This window comes from Schistocerca cancellata, chromosome 4, assembly GCF_023864275.1.
Source record: "Schistocerca cancellata isolate TAMUIC-IGC-003103 chromosome 4, iqSchCanc2.1, whole genome shotgun sequence".
Taxonomy (NCBI): Eukaryota; Metazoa; Arthropoda; class Insecta; order Orthoptera; family Acrididae; genus Schistocerca; species Schistocerca cancellata.
Window position 1 is genome coordinate 727,454,571 of NC_064629.1, and position 22,583 is coordinate 727,477,153.

At 38.9% G+C, this 22,583-nt stretch overlaps 1 protein-coding gene across 3 annotated transcripts in view; it reads right to left on the reverse strand.

Moving 5' to 3' along the window:
* LOC126183795 (cullin-1-like) overlaps nucleotides 1–22,583 on the reverse strand; it is a 221,017-nt gene that overhangs the window by 156,353 nt on the left and 42,081 nt on the right. For 2 of the 3 annotated variants that reach the window (XM_049926033.1, XM_049926034.1), the window contains exons 4-5: nucleotides 18,442–18,598; nucleotides 15,408–15,517 (exon numbers count right to left, since the gene is read on the reverse strand). In XM_049926033.1, the coding sequence (XP_049781990.1) occupies nucleotides 15,408–15,517; nucleotides 18,442–18,598 (267 nt within the window). Of the gene's footprint in view, nucleotides 1–15,407; nucleotides 15,518–18,319; nucleotides 18,338–18,441; nucleotides 18,599–22,583 lie in introns of those variants that run through there. The other variant, XM_049926036.1, reaches the window with a different exon arrangement.

Here is a 22,583-nt window from a genome sequence, read left to right on the forward strand (position 1 = left end):
AGGTCGTATACACCCTGAATATTCAGAAAGTCTTGATAACTGACATTTGATGAACTGCAACCATTTAACCATTGTATGACATTCGCATTCTATAGGCACAGTTCGGAAGTCTGGTTTAGGTGTACTGCAAGCTCTAATTCAAAGCAACAAAAACTATGGGAGTGAATATTGCTGCATATTCACTTGAGTGTCATCAGTTTGCTCATTGAGCAATCCTCCTGCAATATTGCTACTAGTGACTGACACATTTATGTTAACTTCTTAAAAAGAAATTAATGGCTGAACCCTAGCAAAAGACACATACTCGAGCAAAGGACAGTGTGAACGTAGTATTTTCCATCTGGGGGCTCAAATAGGTGTGTTGCACTCTACAGACTCGTCCAAAAGAGTGTATCCATTGCAGACTCGTCCAAAAGAGTGTATCCATTGCAGGTAGTATCTGTAGCCAACAACTAAGACACCTTTCAGTCATAGTGTAAGGAAATGACCAACAAAACCCGCATCAAGTGTTGCTACTACACAGTAATGCACTCTGCTGATTTCACAAACTAAACTGTCCAGGAGTTTGTTTAGCAAGTCCTCCCTCACACATTTAATTCTTCTGGTTTTAAGCCCTCAAATGTTTACCTTTTCCACTCCTTATCTAACAGCCATAATGAAAATTCCTGTCCAGACGAATACACAGTTCAAAATAGGTTTGACAACATCTTTTTCCTCAGAACTAGCTGGTTCTTACAGGCATGGAATCAATAAACAACTTGAGCAATGTCAGATTGTTTTAGATAATACTTAAGAATATACAATGGTACCCCAGAAGGAATGGTCAATATTCAGGGACATGGCAAAAATAATCATTCAAAGCAGAAAAGTCTAGTAAACATGGGCTCTAAAATGCACACCTTAAGAGCTGTGAGCACTTGTTCAGTAGCAGAGAAGAGTTCCACAGTTCTGAAGATGAATGAATGCTCACAGCTCCTAAGGTATGCACTTGAGAGCCAATGTTTGCTACACATTTTTTGGTTCAAAAGTTTTTTTTTATCATATCTCTGAATACTGAAACTTACTATTGGGGCAACCTGTATTGTTGATAATTTCTCTCTGATGTTTACCATTGTGTTGAATAAACATCCTTGTGTTTTGCATTCACTGATCTTTTCTAATAATCTTCTTTGCACATTTTTGTTGAGGTCTCTGTATTTGGGTGCCTCTCTCTCAATGTTTCATCTTTCTTCTATTAGCTGCTCAGTTTCAAAACTGAATCACTGATTTCTTTCTGTTTTTTTGTGCTCAGTGACTATTTTTTACTGCTGTCCAACTACTGCTGGTAATTTCTGTTGAGAGTTTGTTCAGCTCCATTCCTCTTAACTTTTCTGCTGGTGGTTAAGAAAATTCATCATTTTTCATCTCTGGTTTTGAGTTTAAAGTCCAACATTTCCAATGAATGGTCTTCTGTGGACGTCACTCCAATTTTTGTATTAAAATCGCCAAGTATTTAGGAAAATATGGTAGTTTTTTAATCTTTTGCTGTTGTCCAATACTCGTACAACTGCTGTAGTTCTCCAATGTTGAAGTGGAAGTAGCTGCATAGGGAAAAATAATCTGAATGCTAATCTTACAGTGCAACTTAAGGGTTACGTAATCAGCCTATCTGAAATGTATGTTGTCTTGATGAGAAGATGTTCCCTGCTGTTGAGAATTAGCTGGGCTAGGCTACCAATCTGCGAATTTACATCCAAGTTATTCTGTAATAGAAGGTGCCCAGATTTGAGGACAATAGCTGCTCGTCTCACTGATTCCAAATGTGCCATATTTGATGTTCTGCAATTCATGTTCCAAACAGTCGAGATGTCTGCATCCACATCTTCATACATATTCCATAAGGCATTATACAATGCATGGCAAAGGGTAATACATACCAGTACTAGTCATTTCCTCTTCCTTTTCCACTCACAAATAGACCAAGATAGAAATGACTTTCTATAAGCCTTTGTATGAGCCCTAATTTCTTTCATCTTATTCTCATGGTCCTTATGTGAAATGTACAATGGCAGTAGTGTAATCATTCTGTGGTCAGACTCAAATGCAGCTTCTCTGAATTTCCACAGTATTGCCTCATGAAAAGAGCATCATCTCCCCTCCAGGGATTCCAATTTGAGCTCATGAAGCAACTCTAACACTTGGCTGCTGATCAAACTTACTGTAACAAATCTAGCAGTACCCCTCTGAACTACTTTGAAGTTTTCCTTTAATCCTACCTGGTGGGATCCCCAAAATTCCCATACTACTCAAGAATGGCTTACAGTAGCATTCTATATCCCATCTCCTTATAGATGAGCTACACTTTCCAAAAATTCTCCCAATGAAACAAAGTCTAGCATTCGTCTTCCCTACTAGCAATCTGACATGTTCATTCAACTTCGTGTTCCTTTATAATGTTAAGCCTAGATATTTTATTGATGTGACTGTGTCCAGCAATACACTAATAATGCTGTATTCAAATATTACAAGATTCTTTTTACTACTCATCCACCTTAACTTATATTATTCTACATTCAGAGCAAGCTGTCATTCATCACGCCAACTAGAAATTTTGGTTAAGTCACCTTGTATCCTCCTACAGCCACTCAACAATGAGATTTTCCTGTATGCAATAATAATAATAATAATAATAATAATAATACTATTCCTATTATCATTATTTCATGGCGACAACAACAATGATAGGTGACTTTATTATTATCATTATTATTATTATTATTATTATTTATGGGTGAGATCACTAAACAGCAAGGTCACCAATGCCCTTTCATTAATCGTATACTGATGAGCATCGTGAAAATATATTAAAAAATAACTATAAAACAGAAAACCAAGTCGCATTCTTCCACAAGAACTGAAAAGAAATCTCAATAAGGCGATTATCAGAAAATCCCATAACAAAACTCTGATGAAACATAGCAGAATAACTAGATAAAATCATGGATAAAATACCAGTAAAGACATGGTTAAAAAGGGACAGATGACTGTGGCTGGATGACTACTTATTAATAATGAGTGACCCAAGTCACACTGTGAAACATTAAAATCTCACACCCAATTTTATGTGAGAAATTCCAGACACCACACAAAATCTCAAAACATGAACACCACTTGCCTCATTGTCATTTAAAATAGAGGGCAGGTCCTGTGGAGACCCATCTCAACACTCACATCATAATATAAAACACACACAATTAAAATATGTCTGATTGATAGCTGTGTCCTGCACCTGTGTCATATTGCAGGATCCTCATGATGCAAGAGAAAGCCACTGAACCTCTCACCAACGCAAGGCTTTCTTGGTCATAAAAGGGGTGACAGCCTGCAAGGGGACTGAACAGTGAGCAGGAGGTGGAAGGGCTCTAGCCTCCTCTGCAGCTGAATCAATGAGTTCATTTAGAAAATGATTTCCTTGTCTTGCCTTTGCAAGACGAGAGTATCCTGCACTTCTTGCACCATCCAATCTGCTGGGCATGGCTGACCAATAGCAAGGAGAACACTTTGAGAATCTGAGCAGACAAGGAATTTCTTGTCATGACACCATCCCCACTGTGCCACTGCTCTCAAGGTAACAAAACATTCCACATAATTAACTGAAAACTGCTTTGGTAGCCCAATCCTGAGGGCAATGCTGAGTAACAATACAGAGCAACTGATAAAATTTCAATGCTTAGACCCATCTGTGTAAACAGTAATAAAACTGGGTGACTATGTAAAACCTAGTAAATTAATTTTGAAAATATAGTCTGGGATACAAGCTTCCTATAAGCAGTCAGTTCTTAAAAGTAATATCGGCCTCATTTGTAGCAAGGGGGATGCCATACTCCACCCCTGTCTTTGGATGTTAATACCTCCACCTGTAGTAACTCAAGGCTCTCCCTTGCATAGATCTCAAATGGCATTGCTGCCTGTAGCTGGTGACTGAATAGCCATCCCAGCAGTGGCTATGCAACATAGCAGAATGCTGGTGATGTAGGACAGGATAAAGCCCTACATGCTTGGCATACCCCAAGAAGAAGAATTTGAATGGGCACTGAGGCTCACCAGCCTCCGCACAACGGCTAGCAACAGGACTTATGGGATAGGTCCTTGTTGACAGCCTAATAACCTCATGGTGAACTGCTCCTGAGGTATGAAGACTTTGCTGACTCATAAGCCGGGCATCCTTATTCAAGCTGAGGTTGCACAAAGGCCTTATAACATTAGAGCAAACATGCCCTGTTGGCTCCCCAGGACCTACAACTGATGCATTTAAGGATGTTTAAGGCCTTGAGACATCTCAACTTCAGTTTTTTAAGGTATGACAGCCATGTCAGCTTCTCATCAAAAGTGAGGCCCAGATATTTCAACTTTTCTTAAAAGTGAGAATGGTATCCTCCAGTTTTAAGACAGGTAAATTAAAAACACAGCAAGAATGATTAAAATAAATACAGTTTTCCACACAGATTTTAAAACCTGTGGTGTAAGGCATTCCTCCAACTGCCTGACTGTCAATTGCAGTTGTCAAGTAGCTGTTGAAAGGGTGGAGGATGCACAGAAGATGGAGAAGTCTTCCACAAACAAGGAACACCACACTGTGGATGTAATATTGTTTATTGCAAAGGCGAATGCCGAGACACTTAAAACACTCCCTTGAGGAAGGATCCTAGGAAGGTGGGTAGAAGTCCATGGAGCCCCCACTGATAGAGCTGCAACAAAATATTATGCCACCAGGTAGTATCATAAGGCCTTTTTCAAACTGAAGAAGACACCAATAAGGTTTGTTTATGAAGGAAAGCTTGTTGACTTGCTTCTTTGAGCAGAGCCAGGATATCAAGTGTGGAGTGACACCTCCTGAACACACACACTGGGAGTGACTTAGTAGTGACCTGGTTTCGAGAACCCACACTATGTGCCGATCGACTATTTGCTCCAGTGTCTTTCCTATGCAGCTTATCATGGTAATGCTACAGTAACTGCCAGGGTTCATCCAATCTTTCCCTGGTTTTAAAATTGGGATTAAAATATATTCTTTCCATGATCTGGGAAAGACGTCCATCGACAAAATTTCATTGAAGAGCTGGAGGAGTACCTCCTTCAACAATGGGTCAAACTGTTTCAACATGCTGTGTGTTATTGGGTCTTGTCCGGGCATTGTATCACGAGCTGCTGACAATGCAGAATCCAACTCACACAGAGAGAAAGGCTGGATGTATTCCTCCATACTGGAAGAACAGAAATCAAAATCAGCCTTTTCCTGTTTCTCCCAATATTGATGGAAAGCTGGATCCTGGATAGAATCGGCCATAAGGGATTTATAAGATTCAGTCATTGCCTGAGATATGTCAGCAATGTTAGGAGAAACACCTGCTCTTGTACAGCTGTTAATAGTGGTCCTGAGTTGCTCCTTGAGATCCACCTGATGGCTTCCCATACTTTACTTGTGCATGTGGACCTACTGTTAGAGGTTAGGAACTCTTGCAAGATTCACACCAGTAAGGCACTGACAGGATCTGTACATAGCCACAGAATGACACTCAGCATTCCATCAAGGGACAGGTCACCCCCTACACGTTCTCATTGACTTTGGGATGGATGTATCACGGCATGGTGAATCACAGCTATAATGTCATCCATGCAGTCCTGGACACCATCGCACTGCTTGAAAACAGTTAACTGCCTGTAAAGCATCCAGCTAGCCTTTCTGAACAACCATCTCAGAGGCTTCTTTTTGGGATATGCTCCATAGGGCAGATGGATCCAGATAGGATGGTAGTCACTACCATGAACGTCGTCATCCACTCTCCACTGAGCAGTGTCTGCAAAGGCAGGCAAGCTGAAGGAGAGGTAAGTGACTATAAACGAACCTGTAGCAGTGCTAAAATGTATAGCTTGACCCATGTTCATCAGTATGATATCTGTAGTGCGTTTCAGATCCTATAGCATCCAGCCCTTCAGGCAAGTGGAAATAGAACTTTATAGCACACTGAGTGCATTGGAGACCCCTAAAAGGAGAAAGGGACAGGGTAGTTCATCAAGAAGGTGTGCAAGTACCTCACTGTCAACAGGCTCATGGAGCAGTAGCCTCCAAGTACAAGCGAGTCATTCTGTTTGAAATGAGTCCCTTGAAAACAGAGGCAAGAAGGTCTGTCTAATTCAAAACATCTCAGTTCCTCCAGATAGGTCCTGTATCCATTAATATTCCACTGGAATATGGGAGCCATTTCATTGATGTGGTATTGATTTACCTCTGTCCTTGTGCTGGGGTGTTGAGGAACTTTCAGAGGGAGAGGGGATGGAGACACTGCCTGAATTCGGTGGTGAGGCATCAAAATCCATAATGTCCTTATCAGTCAAATGAGCCAGAATGATTTCTGATGGTGGTTGGGACAGCTTCTGACCCTTCACGGATGAAGGGTAAAGGGGGTGTTGAGAGGCACTCTGTTTTAGGGGGCCTTGGTGATGGACTCACTGCGAAACCATTGTTGGGCTCTTCTGTCGTAGCTCCTTGGATCACAATGTCTTTACTAACTTTGCTTTGGCATGTACAGATGCAAGTACTGGTGCTAGTGGTGAACAGTAGTGCACTGGATGTCATATGCATGGAAGCTCTAACCTTAGGAACAGATTTCTGCACCATGGAAGCAAAAGAATTGGTAAAGATGGGGTTTTGTTGCCTTATATTCCTTTCTGGTTTCTGTGTAAAGGATCTGCTTGGTTGTTTTCCTGAATTTTGTGTTCCTCAGCAATAATAGAGCAGTGGGAACCTTGCCATGATGTGTTCAGGCAGCATTGGGAAATTGAAGTCACAATGAAGGTGACAGTCTACTCAATTTCTCCATTATTCTTGTGTGTCCTTGGCTCCATATCCACTATTCCCTGTGATGACCATTCCTATTTCAGCTCTTTTACATCCACATCCACAACGTTATGGCATGTGACCACATCCTTGCTGGAGTTAAGGGAGTTACGCAACTCAACAATTATGTCACAGTCCACCAATTTTTGCAACTTCATAAGAAATTCCACCTGCTTTGCTCTGTTGCTCTATCAGTAAGGAACCACTTCACAACTGCTTGATAGGCTCTAAGGTACCAGCAAGCCCTTCCAAGCCTTTATAGATATACACTGAAGCACCAAAGAAACTGGTATAGGTGTGCATATTCAAATAAAGGGATATGCCAACAGGAAGAATACAGCACTATGATCGACAATGCCTATATAAGACAATAAGTGTCTGGCGCAGTTGTTAGATTACTGCTGATACAATGGCAGGTTATCAAGATTTAAGTGAGTTTGAAAGTGGTGTTATAGTCGGCACATAAGTGATGGGGCACAGCATCTCTGAGGCAGCACTGAAGTGGGGATTTTTCCCATATGACCATTTCACGAGTGTACCATGAATATCAGAAATCTGGTAAAACATCAAATCTCCTACAGCGCTGCGACCAGAAAATGATCCCGCAAGAATGGGACCAATGACAACTGAAGAGAAACATTCAACGTGACAGAAGTGGAACCCTTCTGCAAACTGCTGCAGATTTCAATTCTGAGCCATCAACAAGTGTCACCGTGCAAATCATTCAATGAAACATTATCAATATCAGCTTTCGAAGCCGAAGGTCCACTCGTATACCCTTGATGACAGCATGGCACAAAGCTTTATGCCTTGTCTGGGTCCATCAACACCGACATTGGACTGTTGATGATTGGAAACATCTTGCTTGGTCAGACGAGTCTCATTTCAAATTGTATTGAGCGGATGGATATGTATGGGTATGGGGACAACCTCATGAATCTGTGGACCCTGCATGTTAACAGGGGACTGTTCAAGTTGGTGGAGGCTCTGTAATGGTGTGGAGCATGTGCAGTTGTAGTGATTTGGGACCCCTGATACTCTAGATACGACTCTGACAGGTGACACATACGTAAACATCCTGTCTGATCACCTGCATCCATTTATGTTCATTCCGACAGACTTGGGCAATTCCAGCAGGACACTGCAACACCCCACACATTCAGAATTGCTACAGAGTGGCTCCAGGAACACTCTTCTGAGTTTAAACACTTCACTGGCCACTAAACTCCCCAAACATGAACATTATTGAGCATATCTGGGATGTCTTGGAATGTGCTGTTCAGAAGAGACCCCCTTGTACTCTTAAGGAGTTATGGAGAGCCCTGCAGGATTTGTGGTGTCAGTTCCCTCCAGCACTACTTCAGACATTAGTCAAGTCCCTGCCACGTTGTGTTATGGCACTTCTGTGTACTTGGGAGGTGGAGGGTTGTATACAAACTAGAGATTTTGATGGCTAAGTGTTTTAAGGCATAATCCCCTCAGGATACGCAGGCAAGGAAAGACAAGTGCTTGTATAGGGCAAGGTTTCCACTCCTTAAGATGATTAAAACCTCGCTAATTCTCATATGAATACCGAGGTAGCCTATAGGTGTCGTTTGTATGAAATCATCAGGGACTAAATCAATAACACACTGTGTCAACTGGAGTGTTGCATAGGAAATTAGCACCAAACACTCAGCTTGATTCTCACTGTCTTAAGCATACTGCAAATTGAAATGCTTTTCAACGTATACGCTTTTAACTTTAATTGACAGAGCATCAGAAGTGATAATATTGTAATCATTACAAATACATGATTTTTGTCATACTTTCAGTATTTATAGACTGAATTATAATTTAACTTAAGGATCACTTATTCTACACATTACTGTCATTGCTCTGTGTCCCTTGTTCCATGTTCTGGTGACAACTGCTTCTCCTTGTATGTTAGCTGGTTTGACTTTCCCCATTGCTTTTTGAGCCCTCTTTCTCGGTCATGGTGTATGATTTCCATGCATATTAGACATTCTTGATTTGGAACTATGTCTTATTCATAGCTTACAGAGTCTCTATGTGTATGACTTCCATGCATATTAGACTTTCTTGATTTCAAATTTTGTCTTATTCATAGCTTACAAAGTCTCTCTGTGGATGTTCATGTTTCGCCATCAATACCGTGTTATCTTTTCATTTGTGTTCCTACATTTAGAGGATAGTGCCAATGACAGCATTCTTGAAGAAAATTATGTGTGGCCCAATAATGTTTACAGCATAATTTATTAAACACTCCAAAAATGTAAATCCTGTCTGGTGAACCAGTGTTTTAGTTTTCAGTACATTGAAGACAGGAAACCATAAGTAACTGTAATAGTTATTAATTTATGATGTTTATTTTGCAGTTAGTGCATATGACTATTATTAGTAACTAAAGCTAATTACAGAGATGCAAATAAGACTCATCGACAAATACTTTGGGTATTCCGGCCCTTGACAGTTGCATCTCTGAGATGTGAATTGTAGTCACTTTCTAGCCCACTCAAGGAACTCAAAGGCTGGTATTCTTCCTGCTAGTAGTATAACTGAACCTTATCAACAATGCAGGATACGTTTGGCAACTGTGTGACCAGCGAGTTATGTCCTGGTTAGCACAGAATTATCCTGCTAAATTCATTTTTTTCCCTTGGCATTTCCATTGAATAATCAGAATGATTTTCACTTAAGGTGTAACATAAGGTTGTCAGTTCATGGTTTTGAGTCCTGGAAACTTGTTCCACGTGGAAATTGCAACTAATTTCATCTTTTATATTGTGTAAGTGGAGGTTGCTTTAGCTCACAGCTCCAGTCTTGTTGAAGGCTAAATTTTCAGCCTTCCTGTGTTCCTACAAGCAGCCATATCAAAAATCTATAAGGAAATCTTAAGAATAACTAACCATAAAAAATTTGTTTTGCTACTTCCAATATCCCCACAGTGCAAGGGCTAAAAACCTATGATACTAAACAACTGATCATGTCCTTTCTGCTTCTGCCAATAATTTTTGGTAACAGCAAGTACACAATTTTATTTAGGAAATGGCACATTTCCATCATATTTGCTTATGGCAAGACAACTAGTAAACACAGACCATTTCAAAGTCCAAAGTGAGTATTATCTTAACAGTTCATGCCGATCACAGGCTCACTCATGTTACCGATACTTTGCATTTTATTAATGACAGTATTATGAAAAGGATAGATTGCTACTCACGACAGAGAGGAGATGCTGAACACAAAGTTTTGTGTCTACATTTCATGACATTTACCACTAGACCATGAGCTAATACAGCATTGTGACAGCTCGAGAAGAAGACTTCCTCCAGACACTTTAATAGCCTACTGAGGGATGGCCAGTTTTATCGGCTGCCTTAACTGAACAACTCAGACATTGTCTCTGTGGCAGCCAGCAGCCAGGTTTTATGGTTAAGATTGTAAATTATTTATCAACTAACAATAACGTCAACAGTAAAAGTAATGACAATGCATACACATGAAACATACAATAAAAAATACATCTGCACGTCTCCTCAACACATCAACATTTTAAATTTGGGCAGTCCACAAATTGTGTATTCTGCATGGCAGTTCAGGAAGAACCTGCCATATTCAGGAGAGGTGGTAGCACTGACACTTAAGCATGAAGAGTTTGAACATGGTTACTGAGATATTTTGTTTATTGCATAAGATACAAGCCATGAGAAACAAGATACTGGAAAGCCCTGGATAACCACTCAACATATAGTTATGCTTGGCTACACGATCTCAGTATTGAATTATGTGGTTTTTCATGTGTGTGGGCTACATTGTCCTATTCTGGGGTAATGTAGCCATGCATGTGTGGGTGAATGTTAGCTCAGAGCAAGGGCATTGTCCAAAAACTTGGTTAAGAGTTCAGTTTTTCTTATGTGTCTCTTGCTCAACCTTTACTCCTTCTATTGTCAATATGCACAAATATGCATCATACAACAGGAAATATTGCTTTGATGATACTGCCAGTTTTATCACAAAAATATATAAAGGACCTTTTAATATAAGGGGTCATCAAAAAGTTTCTATTTGAAGGGTTTGCTGCAGCATATATGCAACATAGTACCACTCCAATGGTGGTGTATAACCACCAACATGTAGGCAAGGGATTAGAGTGGCCTTTATGTCTTTATAATGTGTGTGGCATAGATGAGGAAATGTGAACAATGACGATGTTATTACCAAATGTGTTCACACATGACCAACATGCTGCAGTTCTTTTCTTGGTTGCTGAAGGGCAAACACTGGTATACATCCATTGGAGAATGAAGAATGTGTGTGGGCAGCACGTCTACGGAAAACACCATTATGGTGTGGTGTTCCAAGGGGTGCTGCAGCTTCATTTTAATGCACATCCCCATATCACAATTGTCCTATTGCAGAATTTACTCCAACTCAGGCTGGAGACACTCAAGCACACACCCTATAGTTCTTATCTCTCCCTATGTCATTATCATGCCTTTGGTCTCTAAAGAAGGTCTTGAAAACTTGACTATTCCTGTCAGGTGAGGGTGTGCAGCTGGTAATTACAGATTTATTCAAGCAGCAGGACACAGCATTTTACCAAATGCTTACCTTCAACTGTCGATTTGGTAGCATTATTGCCCAATGCTCAGAGCAATTTTGCATGATTGTTATATTGATTCTTGACTGTACAGCCTTCAAACAGAAACTTTTTGATCACCTCTTATACATTTTATAAAATTCTACAGCCCAAATTAATGAACACCTGTACTGTCAGAATATCTGTGCAGAGATTATTGGGACACAATCGTTCCCACTTCACACCCCCCACCTCCCTGTGTGATAAACCTCTTTCTCACATGCAAACTAAAATCCAAAGTTGGTTTAATTACATGGCTCAGAATACTAGAAAACAATAAATCCCAACTTCTCCATAGATTATGTAATATATGATTTAAATGCTGGGTTAAGCTTTGAATGTAATGGAATACAGCTCTGTAATATTTTGTGCATACACTATCAGATGAATAGTATCTGGACACTTATTAGCATACATTAATATGAGTTGTTGTAACCCTATGGCTTTGTGAAGGCTTGGCCTCTACTGTGGAAGTGAGGTGATGGCAGCCCATTCTTCCTCAATAGGCGAGACCAAGGTAGCGACGTTGGATGCTGGAGTCTACAGTGAAGTCGACATTCTAAGCCATCCCAAAGGTATTCCATTATGTCACATTGGGGCTCTGGGCAGGCCAATCCATTTCAGTAATGTTATGTCCACACACCATTGTCTCAAAGATGCTGCTTTATGGCAAGGTGAATTTTCATGCTGATACAATAAATCATTTTCTTTGAGCTGTTCCTCTACTATACAAATGCTGTAAATTATGTTATCTTTTTGCATTTAGTGTTTTCTTAAGCTCAACATGGGGACCACACCCTAAACACAAAAGCACTCCCACATTGTAACATTGCCTCATCCATACTTCACTGTTGGCACAGTCAGCACTACACACGCTATCAGGTAAAAATTTATAGGCATTCACCAAACCCAAACCCCTCCATCTGATTGCCACAGGATACAGCATGATTCATCACTCATTTCCAGTCATCCACTGTCTAGTAGAGTTGCTCTTTACAGCACCTCAAGTGTTGCTTGCCACTGATTGTTGCTTATGAGGAGCTGCTTGACCAGTGTACCCCATTATTTTAAACTTCCTATATAGTCAATGAGTTAGGTGGATTGCTGGTAGCAATTTGCAACTCATGAGCGATTCCTTCTGTTGATTTCACATGATTTTTCACAGCCACTGTCCACAATACTGAACACTATCTGTCCATCAGTATATGAGGTCGGACTAGGCATGGTTAGCTGTGGTTGTTCCTTCACGTGTCCACCTCACAGTTACATCACAAACAAATGCCTTGGACAGCTATAGAAGGATTGACATGTTCCTGATGGATTTGCTACTCAGGTGACATCCAATGAATAGACCACATTCAAAATCACTGAGCTCTCTTAACTGATCCTTTCTGCTGTTATTAGTTCTTACATTATGATACTCTCCACTTCCTTCTGTACTGGCAGGTTCATCTCTCATGGCATCTTGTGGTCACTTCCCCATCACGTAGCGTTCCAAATACTTTTTATTTCTTCTCGTCCTCCTCCTCCTCCTCCTAATGGTGTTACAGCCCTGCATGGGTCTTAGCCTCTTCAACAAATTTCATCCATTATGCCCTCTCCAGCACAGTTTTATGCTATTCTCTAACTCTGAGAGATTTTATATCTTCTTCCATATCATCCATCCACCACTTTCGTGGCCTTCCTATCTGTATTCTTCCAATTGGCCTCCATTCAAAAATCTTTTCAGTTGTTTGGATACTTTTGATCAGATCATTTATGTAATACCTTGTTGCTAACATTCAATATTTAAACTGTTTCTTCAGTTTTTAACAATACTGCAATGTTACTTAGACTTTTACTTGCAAATACTGTGCTGGCACGCAATATCCACCCTCCACCTTCTGCCAGAATTAATGTGTTCCTGCTCATAACAATGTGTTGAACTGCTGAATCACAAGGAAACCTTTATTGACAATGTCAGATCAAATATCACTACTGTTGCCTTTGATGTTCTACTTATTTCAAAGAATGGTTTAATGCAGTTCTCCACACTGTGCAAGCCTCTTCATCTCTGCACATCTAATCCAACATTCAGCTATTTAAGGACTAGTCAGATCTCGTATACTGATGGACAGATAGTGTTCAGCATTGTGGACAGTGGCTATAAAAAAAATTTAAAAAAATAAAAATCACATTAAATCAACAGAAGGAATCACTCATGAGTTGCAAATTGCTACCAGCAATCCAGCTAACTCACTGACTGTATAGGAAGTTCAGAATAATGGGTACACTGGTCAAGCAGCTCCTCATAAGCCACATATTTCTGTAGTCAGTGGCAAGCAACACTCAAGGTGCTGCAAAGAGCAACATCACTAGACAGTGAATGACTGGAAATGAGTGATGAATCATGCTGTATCCTGTCGCAATCAGATGAAAGGGTTTGGGTTTGGGTTTGGTGAATGCCTAGAAATTCTAGCCTTGGCCTCCCTTGACAATTTTTACCCTCCACACTTCCTTTCATTACCAAATCCATGGTTCCTTGATGCCACAGGATGTCACTCATCAACCACTCCCTTCTTGTAGTCAAGTCACCACTTCTACAACACCATGTTACAACTTACAAAACTGTAAAGATAAGGGCCACCAGCCTTGCTTTGATTCATGAGATAGTGATTTAATAGCCATTACTCCAATGACACCCTGGACAGCCTTACAGCACTCAAAAATCCAACAGATCAGAAGTCACAAAGTATTTTGCACTTCTATGTATACAAATGCATTTTTTTTCTTTAATTAAATTGTGCCAAGTTTTTTTCATCAGTCTCTAACTTTCTCCTTGTAGCTAATATCTTCACAATAAAATATGAGGCCCATACCAACCCAAAATGTGCATGGGCAAAGACAACACCTACCAACAAAATCAGAAAAACTGATTATTATTCCAAAGGAATGAACTTGAAAATCATTGCAAGCTTCTTTTAGAATAATTTAATCAATTACTTCAGATTTCCAATTTCTAACTTCTGAGAACAGCAACACAGAGAAACAGTACCTATGTCCTTCAGGACCTATACCTTGCCTCCTAACCAGGAATGCTACTGGGTACATCTAAGATTTCGTGAACTCCAATCACCTTCATAAATTTGTAAACATTCAGAAGTTTCAGCCAACAGTGAGTGAGCTGTAAAGTGGTTGGCTTTTGACTCATGTGTCTGCATTCTTCATTGCTCACTCCTTTTCTCTCACTAACAGCTCTTCTTTGGAAAGTTTTTCCTCTTATTAGGACTCCTCCTCATAATATTATTTCCAACTTTATAGTACTGAAAAAATATCCAGCACAGACCACAACATTTGGATGGCATTTTGAGTCTCCATTACAGCTCACCTTAGGCAAGTAATGGAAAATCATCTCAAGGTCACAGTCTGAAAGTGATGGGATCATGGAAACCCACAGGGATCATGGAAACTTTATCGGATTCCAGCTTTGAAATTATGAACAGCAAGGATCACATTCCCAAGAAACAGTTGCATATCAGGCCAGATTCAAAAGACACAAAATTCCTACTCCAAAACAATCTAAAAGAGATGATTGCTCCTCCAAACACTTCTCTTTTCACACTTGGAGATAATATGTTACAATATTTTCAAAACTATTGACTGAACACTCAGAAATCAGTGTTTTTCCCTACAATTACTAGTACATTTTACAAGATATTGTGTTAATTACAAAATAGTAACAGCATTCACATTAAAATTACCACATTTTCTTAGTCTCATCGGTACAAACCATAACTTTTTGTCCTTAGTACATAGGTACTGCTAGCAATAAAAACAAATGTCGTCCTTGTATCATGGACATTTCCAGCATTCCATAAAGGTATCTAAAATGATGCTCTGATTTACTACCTGTTCAAGTATGCACATATTCCATTTAGAACTTTGGAACTGAACCGGAAGTCTTCCCATTGCTTTGTGTAGAACAGGAGGATATCTTCATCCATAAGATCCGCCCCCTCCTGCAAAACCATTTGACAACAAAATTTCACAAACATATTACAAAACAGTTGTCAAACAAGATATGAAACAAGTCAGTACTTCACACTAATATCTCACTACACAAATTTTCACCCAAGATGTTTTTCCACAGATACCACCAACCATCTTTGTATTTTTCAGTCAGTTTCTTTATGGGATCACATAAAAAAGACAGCATTTTATGTGTGAAGAACAAGAATCACTCAAAACATTGTCTAGTTACACATAAAAATTCTCGTACCTTCACATTATAAACATTACTTTTGCTTAGAGCAGGGGCAGTCAATATTTTTTACCTAGCACCCACTTTTGCATCTCTGTTAGCACTAGAAATTTCTATCCCCCCCCCCCCCCCCCACCAAATCAGTTCCATAGTAATGGTGATTTATAAAGTAGTGAAGTAACTTTATAAAATGTATTAAGCAGAGTCAGTAAGTTAAAGCATATGATAATTACACACCAAATAATTTATGTCAAATTTTTTGAAAACCTAATGAAAATATTTAGAAAATCCCTACCACTTACTGACTTCCATGAAAGGCAGAATTCCCACTTGTGAGTGGTAGGGACCAGGTTGACTACCACTGACTTGGGGCAGGATTGGAAGGAAAGAAGAAAGATTAGACTTTAACATCCAATTGACAATAGGACCATTACAGATGGAGCACAAATTCAGCTAGGCAATGTTATCGGCCATATCCTTTCTGAAGAAAAAATCCCAGCATTTGCATTAATCAATTTATGAGAACCACAGCCCAATCAAGATGGTCAAATAAACTCTACTACTTCTCTGCAGCTTCTAGCATGTAGTATTTTATTTCCAAATTCAGATAATGACTGTGGCCAACTGCACTGATTCTGACCCCCCCCCCCCCCCCCCACTAAATAAGACTTCACATGATAGTGCCTTTTCTGCTGCACAACACAAAGAAAATCTTGAATTCTAAGGATTGGCTTTGACATCCTGAAGACGCTACCATTTGTGAAATCTTGCATATCTGCCTTTGTGGTTGGCATTGCTAATGCATAAAAGTGCGACGATACTCTCCCTTGTAGCAGCCAGTTTGAATCATTGTAGTGGAAGGAATGTTACTCACCAAAATTTAGCTGATAAAGGGATAACTGTGTCCAGTTCCACATCATTAGTTTGTGTACCAAAGTCCTGGGTTAAAATTCAAACCTCTGCAGAATCTCTATAAAGGGAGGGTACATCACATCATTGTGGGTATTATTTTCACCACCTCTTCCTGATCCTTGAGAGCAATAAGTTATGTGTCATCACTGAGGAAATTCCATCAACACAAAAAAAACATTATGCTCCACAGGCAAACATTCACAGCATTTCATTGGTACTGAACCAGACAGGTAGACTGTTCAAGCTATTAAATTTCTGTCTAATAAAAGGTCTCCACCAATTTATGTACTACACAGAATGCAACTAAGCAGAGGAGGCACTTTTTAACCCAATTTTTGGCAAATACAGAGGGTGACATTCCTGTAGTAAGGTTAAAGTCTATCTGACAAATTCGTTTCAAGTAGAGCATCTATTGCAAAACAAACAGTAATTACAAAAATGCAAAAATCACTAGTAGCTGAAGATTACATGTGTTTTGTTTTCAAATTAAATAAGTAACTGCTTAAAAATGGTAAAAACCAGTATATCCTACATGTGAGCACTTAACATTAGAAAATAAATACTGTATAGTGTCTTCACAGGATAAGCACAATCTTTTCTATGAATAGAATAAATTAATATCATTATAAAATGGCAACAAAAGAAAAAGCACTTCCAAGATATTACTCACACAAAATATCATTAATATCCATCAGTAATGAATGCCATACACACAAATATCTTATAATAGCTGCTTCAATGTGTTTTCTCTCTCTCTCTCTCTCTCTCTCTCTCTCTCTGTGTGTGTGTGTGTGTGTGTGTGTGTGTGTGTGTGTGTGTGTGTGTATGTCAACTATTTAATTACAGGTTAATATCTAGTTCAGCATTTTCAATCTGATGAAAAGTGAGCACATGCAGCCATTTTGATGTACAATGGAACCTCATTCGTACCCTGAAAATACTTTTAGGTCACAAGCATTTCACTTAATAGTAATCACCAGTCTAACTGTGTATTTCTGAATGATTACAAAAGTGAAATGTAAAGGTCAGCTGTGCACTGAATGATTTATAACAGCATAATATTAATAACTCAGAGGATCACAACTGTTCCCAGAGGTTTTCTAACAGCAACTTTCTAATTGACTCTGATGCACACAAATGAATATTCAGACCTCCTTCCAATAGTGGCATCTTCTACAGTTAAGGTTATTAATTCTCGTTAGGGTATGTATTATGCAGCATTCTAAAAATTAAAAAAAGCTTTATGCTACTAGTAAGTACTATGACAATTGCATGAAAATATTTTTCAAATGGAGAATCTCTAATTTAAGCTGCAAAATAACATCAAAATGGATAGGCAGATAATATGATTCATGTATTACATACTGAGCAGCTGTAAGGCTGGGAATAGCACTTAAAAGAGAAGGTATTTACACAATTGCATTCTTAACAGCATGCATGATGTCATAATGAGTACTTACGAAACACCAATTAACTATCAGTTCAATGCCATACAGCCCTGCCATTTCCTTTTTTCCTGACACTCTGTCCTCCCTCCCCTCCCCACCTCCCCTCCTCTGCACACAAACCATACTGTATCACACAGAATCTCAGTGAACCATTAATGCAAACAAAACTGAATGAACATTTACATTATACATTGTCTTACCTGGAACAGTGTTATAACATAATCCCCCAGAAAGTCTTTCACTCTTTTATACAGTTCAAAATCTCAGTGAACCATTAATGCAAACAAAACTGAATGAACATTTACATTATACATTGTCTTACCTGGAACAGTGTTATAACATAATCCCTCAGAAAGTCTTTCACTCTTTTATACAGTTCAAAACCCACCAACTGAGCCCCACCATGTGGTCCCTTCTTTGATTTGTTTATTGGGCGGTTCACTCTTTGCTGAACACTTGTACAGTAGTTGTAAACATAACTGGAAAAATGTTAAGAAAAATTTGAAGTATAACTACCATAAATACTCACCACCTGTGTTTCATCACACCACACAAAAATTTTTCATACAATGAAATCAACACAAAATATTCATTAGCAACTACTTCATGAGGTAAGCAAGTTCATAACAACCATTTCATGAATCCTGAAATATATTCATATGTATGCCTTGCTAACCCACCAAGAAGCAATTTAATGGCAGTACACCCAGAAACAAATGTTATGAGTATTCTGATCGAATGACTTCTCGTTATGTGCCTCGTATTTTTAATATATCTGCCTCAATTATTTCTTGACTACTTTTTTCACTGTGCTTATAGAAAAAGAAACATGTACTGTATTTTACGAACTATAAGATTCACTTATTTCTTTGAAAAATTGCCTTCAAAATTCAGGTGCATCATACTCACAAATAACATAAAAATGTCCAGTGTTTGATTTAAAATTCCCAACATTCTTAAAAATGGCTATATATTCAATGCCGCAGTAAACCTGTCTCTATCTGGCAACATTGGATTCAACTGGCAGCAGCAGTGCACCGATGGAATGAACAACTTGTGAGGATTAACAAGCTTGCTTAAACCGTTCCCCTCCCAGCCTGTTCTCACAAACCCAGAACACTGTGTAGCCTATGATTCACCACTGTGGTCTACAATGCCAGTGATCTTGAACTGAAAGTGATTTGCGTTGTTAGTAACAGTACAATATTTTTGTTAGTTGCTAGTTTTGTATTGGAAAAAAAAATAAAAGGTATTCATATGATGTGGGCTACAAATTAAAAGTAATAGCATATACAAAACAACATGGAAACAGAGCAGCTGAGCAGCATTTTGGCCCTCCAACAACAGAAAAAACCATTCGCTACTGGTGGGCTAGTAAAGAAGAACTGAGAAAAATGAGTTAGACTAGAGACACCATCAAAGTGACATTGGAATTAATACAAAAATGATTCAAAAACATGCTTGTAAGCTTGCACTACAGTGAAACTTAACAGACACTTTAATGGTGGAACTGGTTGCTGTTACAGGTTTATGAAATGTCACAGATTTAGCTTGCAAACTAAAACCAAAATACGATATTGCAGACACTGCAATATTGTATTTATCTGCCGACACTGGACACGAGACTTTCAAGTAAAATGTCTCATCTGTACAGGAATATACACAATGGATGTAAGAGTACAGGTTGTAGAAGCAATGTTGATGACATATGGAAGTTTGGTTCTTGCTGTGAGGTGTGTGCAGATAACCAAGTGGTAAGGCAACTGCTTGTGATAAGTTGGAAATCCAGGTTCGAGTCCCAGTCCAGCACAAATTTTCATTGTCGTCATTCCATTCTACAGCTGATGGTTGTCCATATTCACAATTGCCAATACATTTCAGGCAAAACCAAAATATCTCAGAAAATACCACAAGAGTATGAAGAGAAAATATTATCTTTTAGAACTAAGCCAAATAACGAATATGGATGAAACTCCTGTGACATTTCATGTGACAAGTAACAGAAGTATTGCCATGAAAACTGCTAAAACTGTAACTATAATGACAAGTGGACATGAAAAAATGCATTACACCGTTGTCCTTCCATGCTGTACTGTTGGTACTAAACTTGATGGAATGACCATTCTCCAGCACAAAACAATGACAAAATCTTTTGAAATTCTACCGGGTGGTGGTGGTTGTGGTGGTGGTGGTGGTGGTGGTGGTGGTGGTGGTGGTCATGTACATGACAATGGTTGGCTGGACAAGGCTAGTATGAAATTATGGATTAACAAAGTGTGGGAGAGAAGGGAACGTGCTTTATTGAAGAAGAGTTCTTTCATTGAGCTAGATCAGTTAACTAGTCATTTGAAAAATTCTGTGAAAGAGAAATTGAGACAGAGAAATACAGAGCTTACTGTTATTCTGGGAGGACTTACTTCACAATTGCAACCTCTTGATGCCTGGATAAATAAACCATTTCAAGTGTATATGAAAGAAGACTGGAACAAACAGATGGTGGATGAGATGCAACATGAATTTACGCTGAAGGGAGCTTTAAAGCGACCTACAATCAAACAAGTGTGTCAGTGGATAAAACATTTGTGGTCTAGAGTGAGAGAAGACATTATTGTTAAATCTTTCATGAAGTGCAGCATAAGTAACACCCTCAAACGCATTGAAGACAATCCTGTATATTAAGAGGACAATGATGATGATGAAGTAGAAGAAGAAGAAGAAGGAGGAGGAGGAGGAGGAGGAGGAGGACGAGGACAAGGACAAGGAGGTTCATGTGATGATTTTCAGGAATTTTAAACATCAGTTCGATTTTATAAACTGAATCTCGCTCTTTGGAATGTAATAATAAAAAGAGTAAAAATGCTTTTTTAAAAATGGCTTAAAAATTAATGTGCATCTTACAGTACGTAGCATCTTATAGTCTGTAAAATACGATAGCCATAAATGCTTTAGATACAGCTTTTGTTAATAATGGACCACGAAATTATGTACCACTGTCGAGAATTTTTCGCTGCATAAATAACATACATACATACTGTAAAGGCTAATACCAAGTCAATGTAACCATTCTCTTCTGTCAATGACTATTTGTTTCAATTACAAGTAATTGTTGCATTCTATCCCCTTCTAAATGTCTTTCAAATTCTTCCTAGGCTGCCCTAGTTGTTTTCTTTCCATTCAAGAATGTTAATGATGGAAGTGTTGCATCTGAAGACATGCCCAATAAATTGAATTTTTTTGTTTCCCATTTCCTTTCATAATCTCATCTCTTCCTCAAGACTTCAATGTTGGTTGTTCTTTTTGTTCAGCTTGTTCATTTCTTTTCCGCCCTATCCACATTTTAGCAGCTTCAAATCCATTTCTTTCCAATTTACCCAGAGACAAACTTTTCCATAGTGCAGGGCAATCCATAATTTTGGGCATCACTTTTGAGCTTACGTAACAATCACATTTCAGCAACAGTTGTACAAAGGACATAAACAGCACTATTCATGACAGTTCAAAGCAACATTGATGATGTGTCTGAAGCTATGAAGAAAAATCTGAAACATAAAAACCATAGATCTATAAATTCATGACTTTTGAGCAACAGTAGAACCTCATAAATTCAACCTCACACAGTCCGACTTCCTGCTTAGTCTGACCATCCCATTTCCAGTGTTCATTTGGACTCGTAAAAAATCGTCATCTGCAATATGGATCAGTAGGCAGTTGGCCAATGATCAGTTTTAGTATGAAACAACTTGGGTGTAACTCGATAAATGTGCGTGATAGTGCACACACATATTTTATAAATTAGTTGCAGTGTTGTTCTTACATATTGAAGTGCGTAAAACTAAATTGTGGCATCGACTAAATGTAAATCTGTGACGCTCTCTTTAGTGGAAAAACATAGTACTTGTAAGGTTAGAGAAAAGTGACTCCCTTCAAAACACCACGTGTCAGGTACGCTTTGTTGTAACAACTGTTTGAGACTGGCAAAAAATTAGTAAAACTCTTTAAAGTCACACAATGATGATTGATGATAAGAACAAACTGAAAATACGCAAGACTTTGAAGATTCCTAAAAGTGAAACTCTTAGACGATGCTTTGTGGATGTAGTTTGAGTGGGAGAGAAGAAAAAGAACTCAGTCATTTGGACCAATCATAAAAGAAAAGTCACTGATTTTGTATGAAAAATTTAATGGGGACAACGAGAATGGAAAGTTTACAGTGAGTGAATGCTGGTTATGTCAGTGGAAATGACATGGTATCCAAAATGTAATTAATTCCAGCAAGAAGCAGTCTGTTGGCAAAACAGTTCCAATGAATTTGTTCCAAAATTTTGTTAAAGAGCCTTAAGCTGTTCTCTGATCAAGTATGTAACATTCATGAGTTTGAATGAACCATGGACCTTGCCGTTGGTGGGGAGGCTTGCGTGCCTCAGTGATACAGATGGCCGTACCATAGGTGCAACCACAATGGAG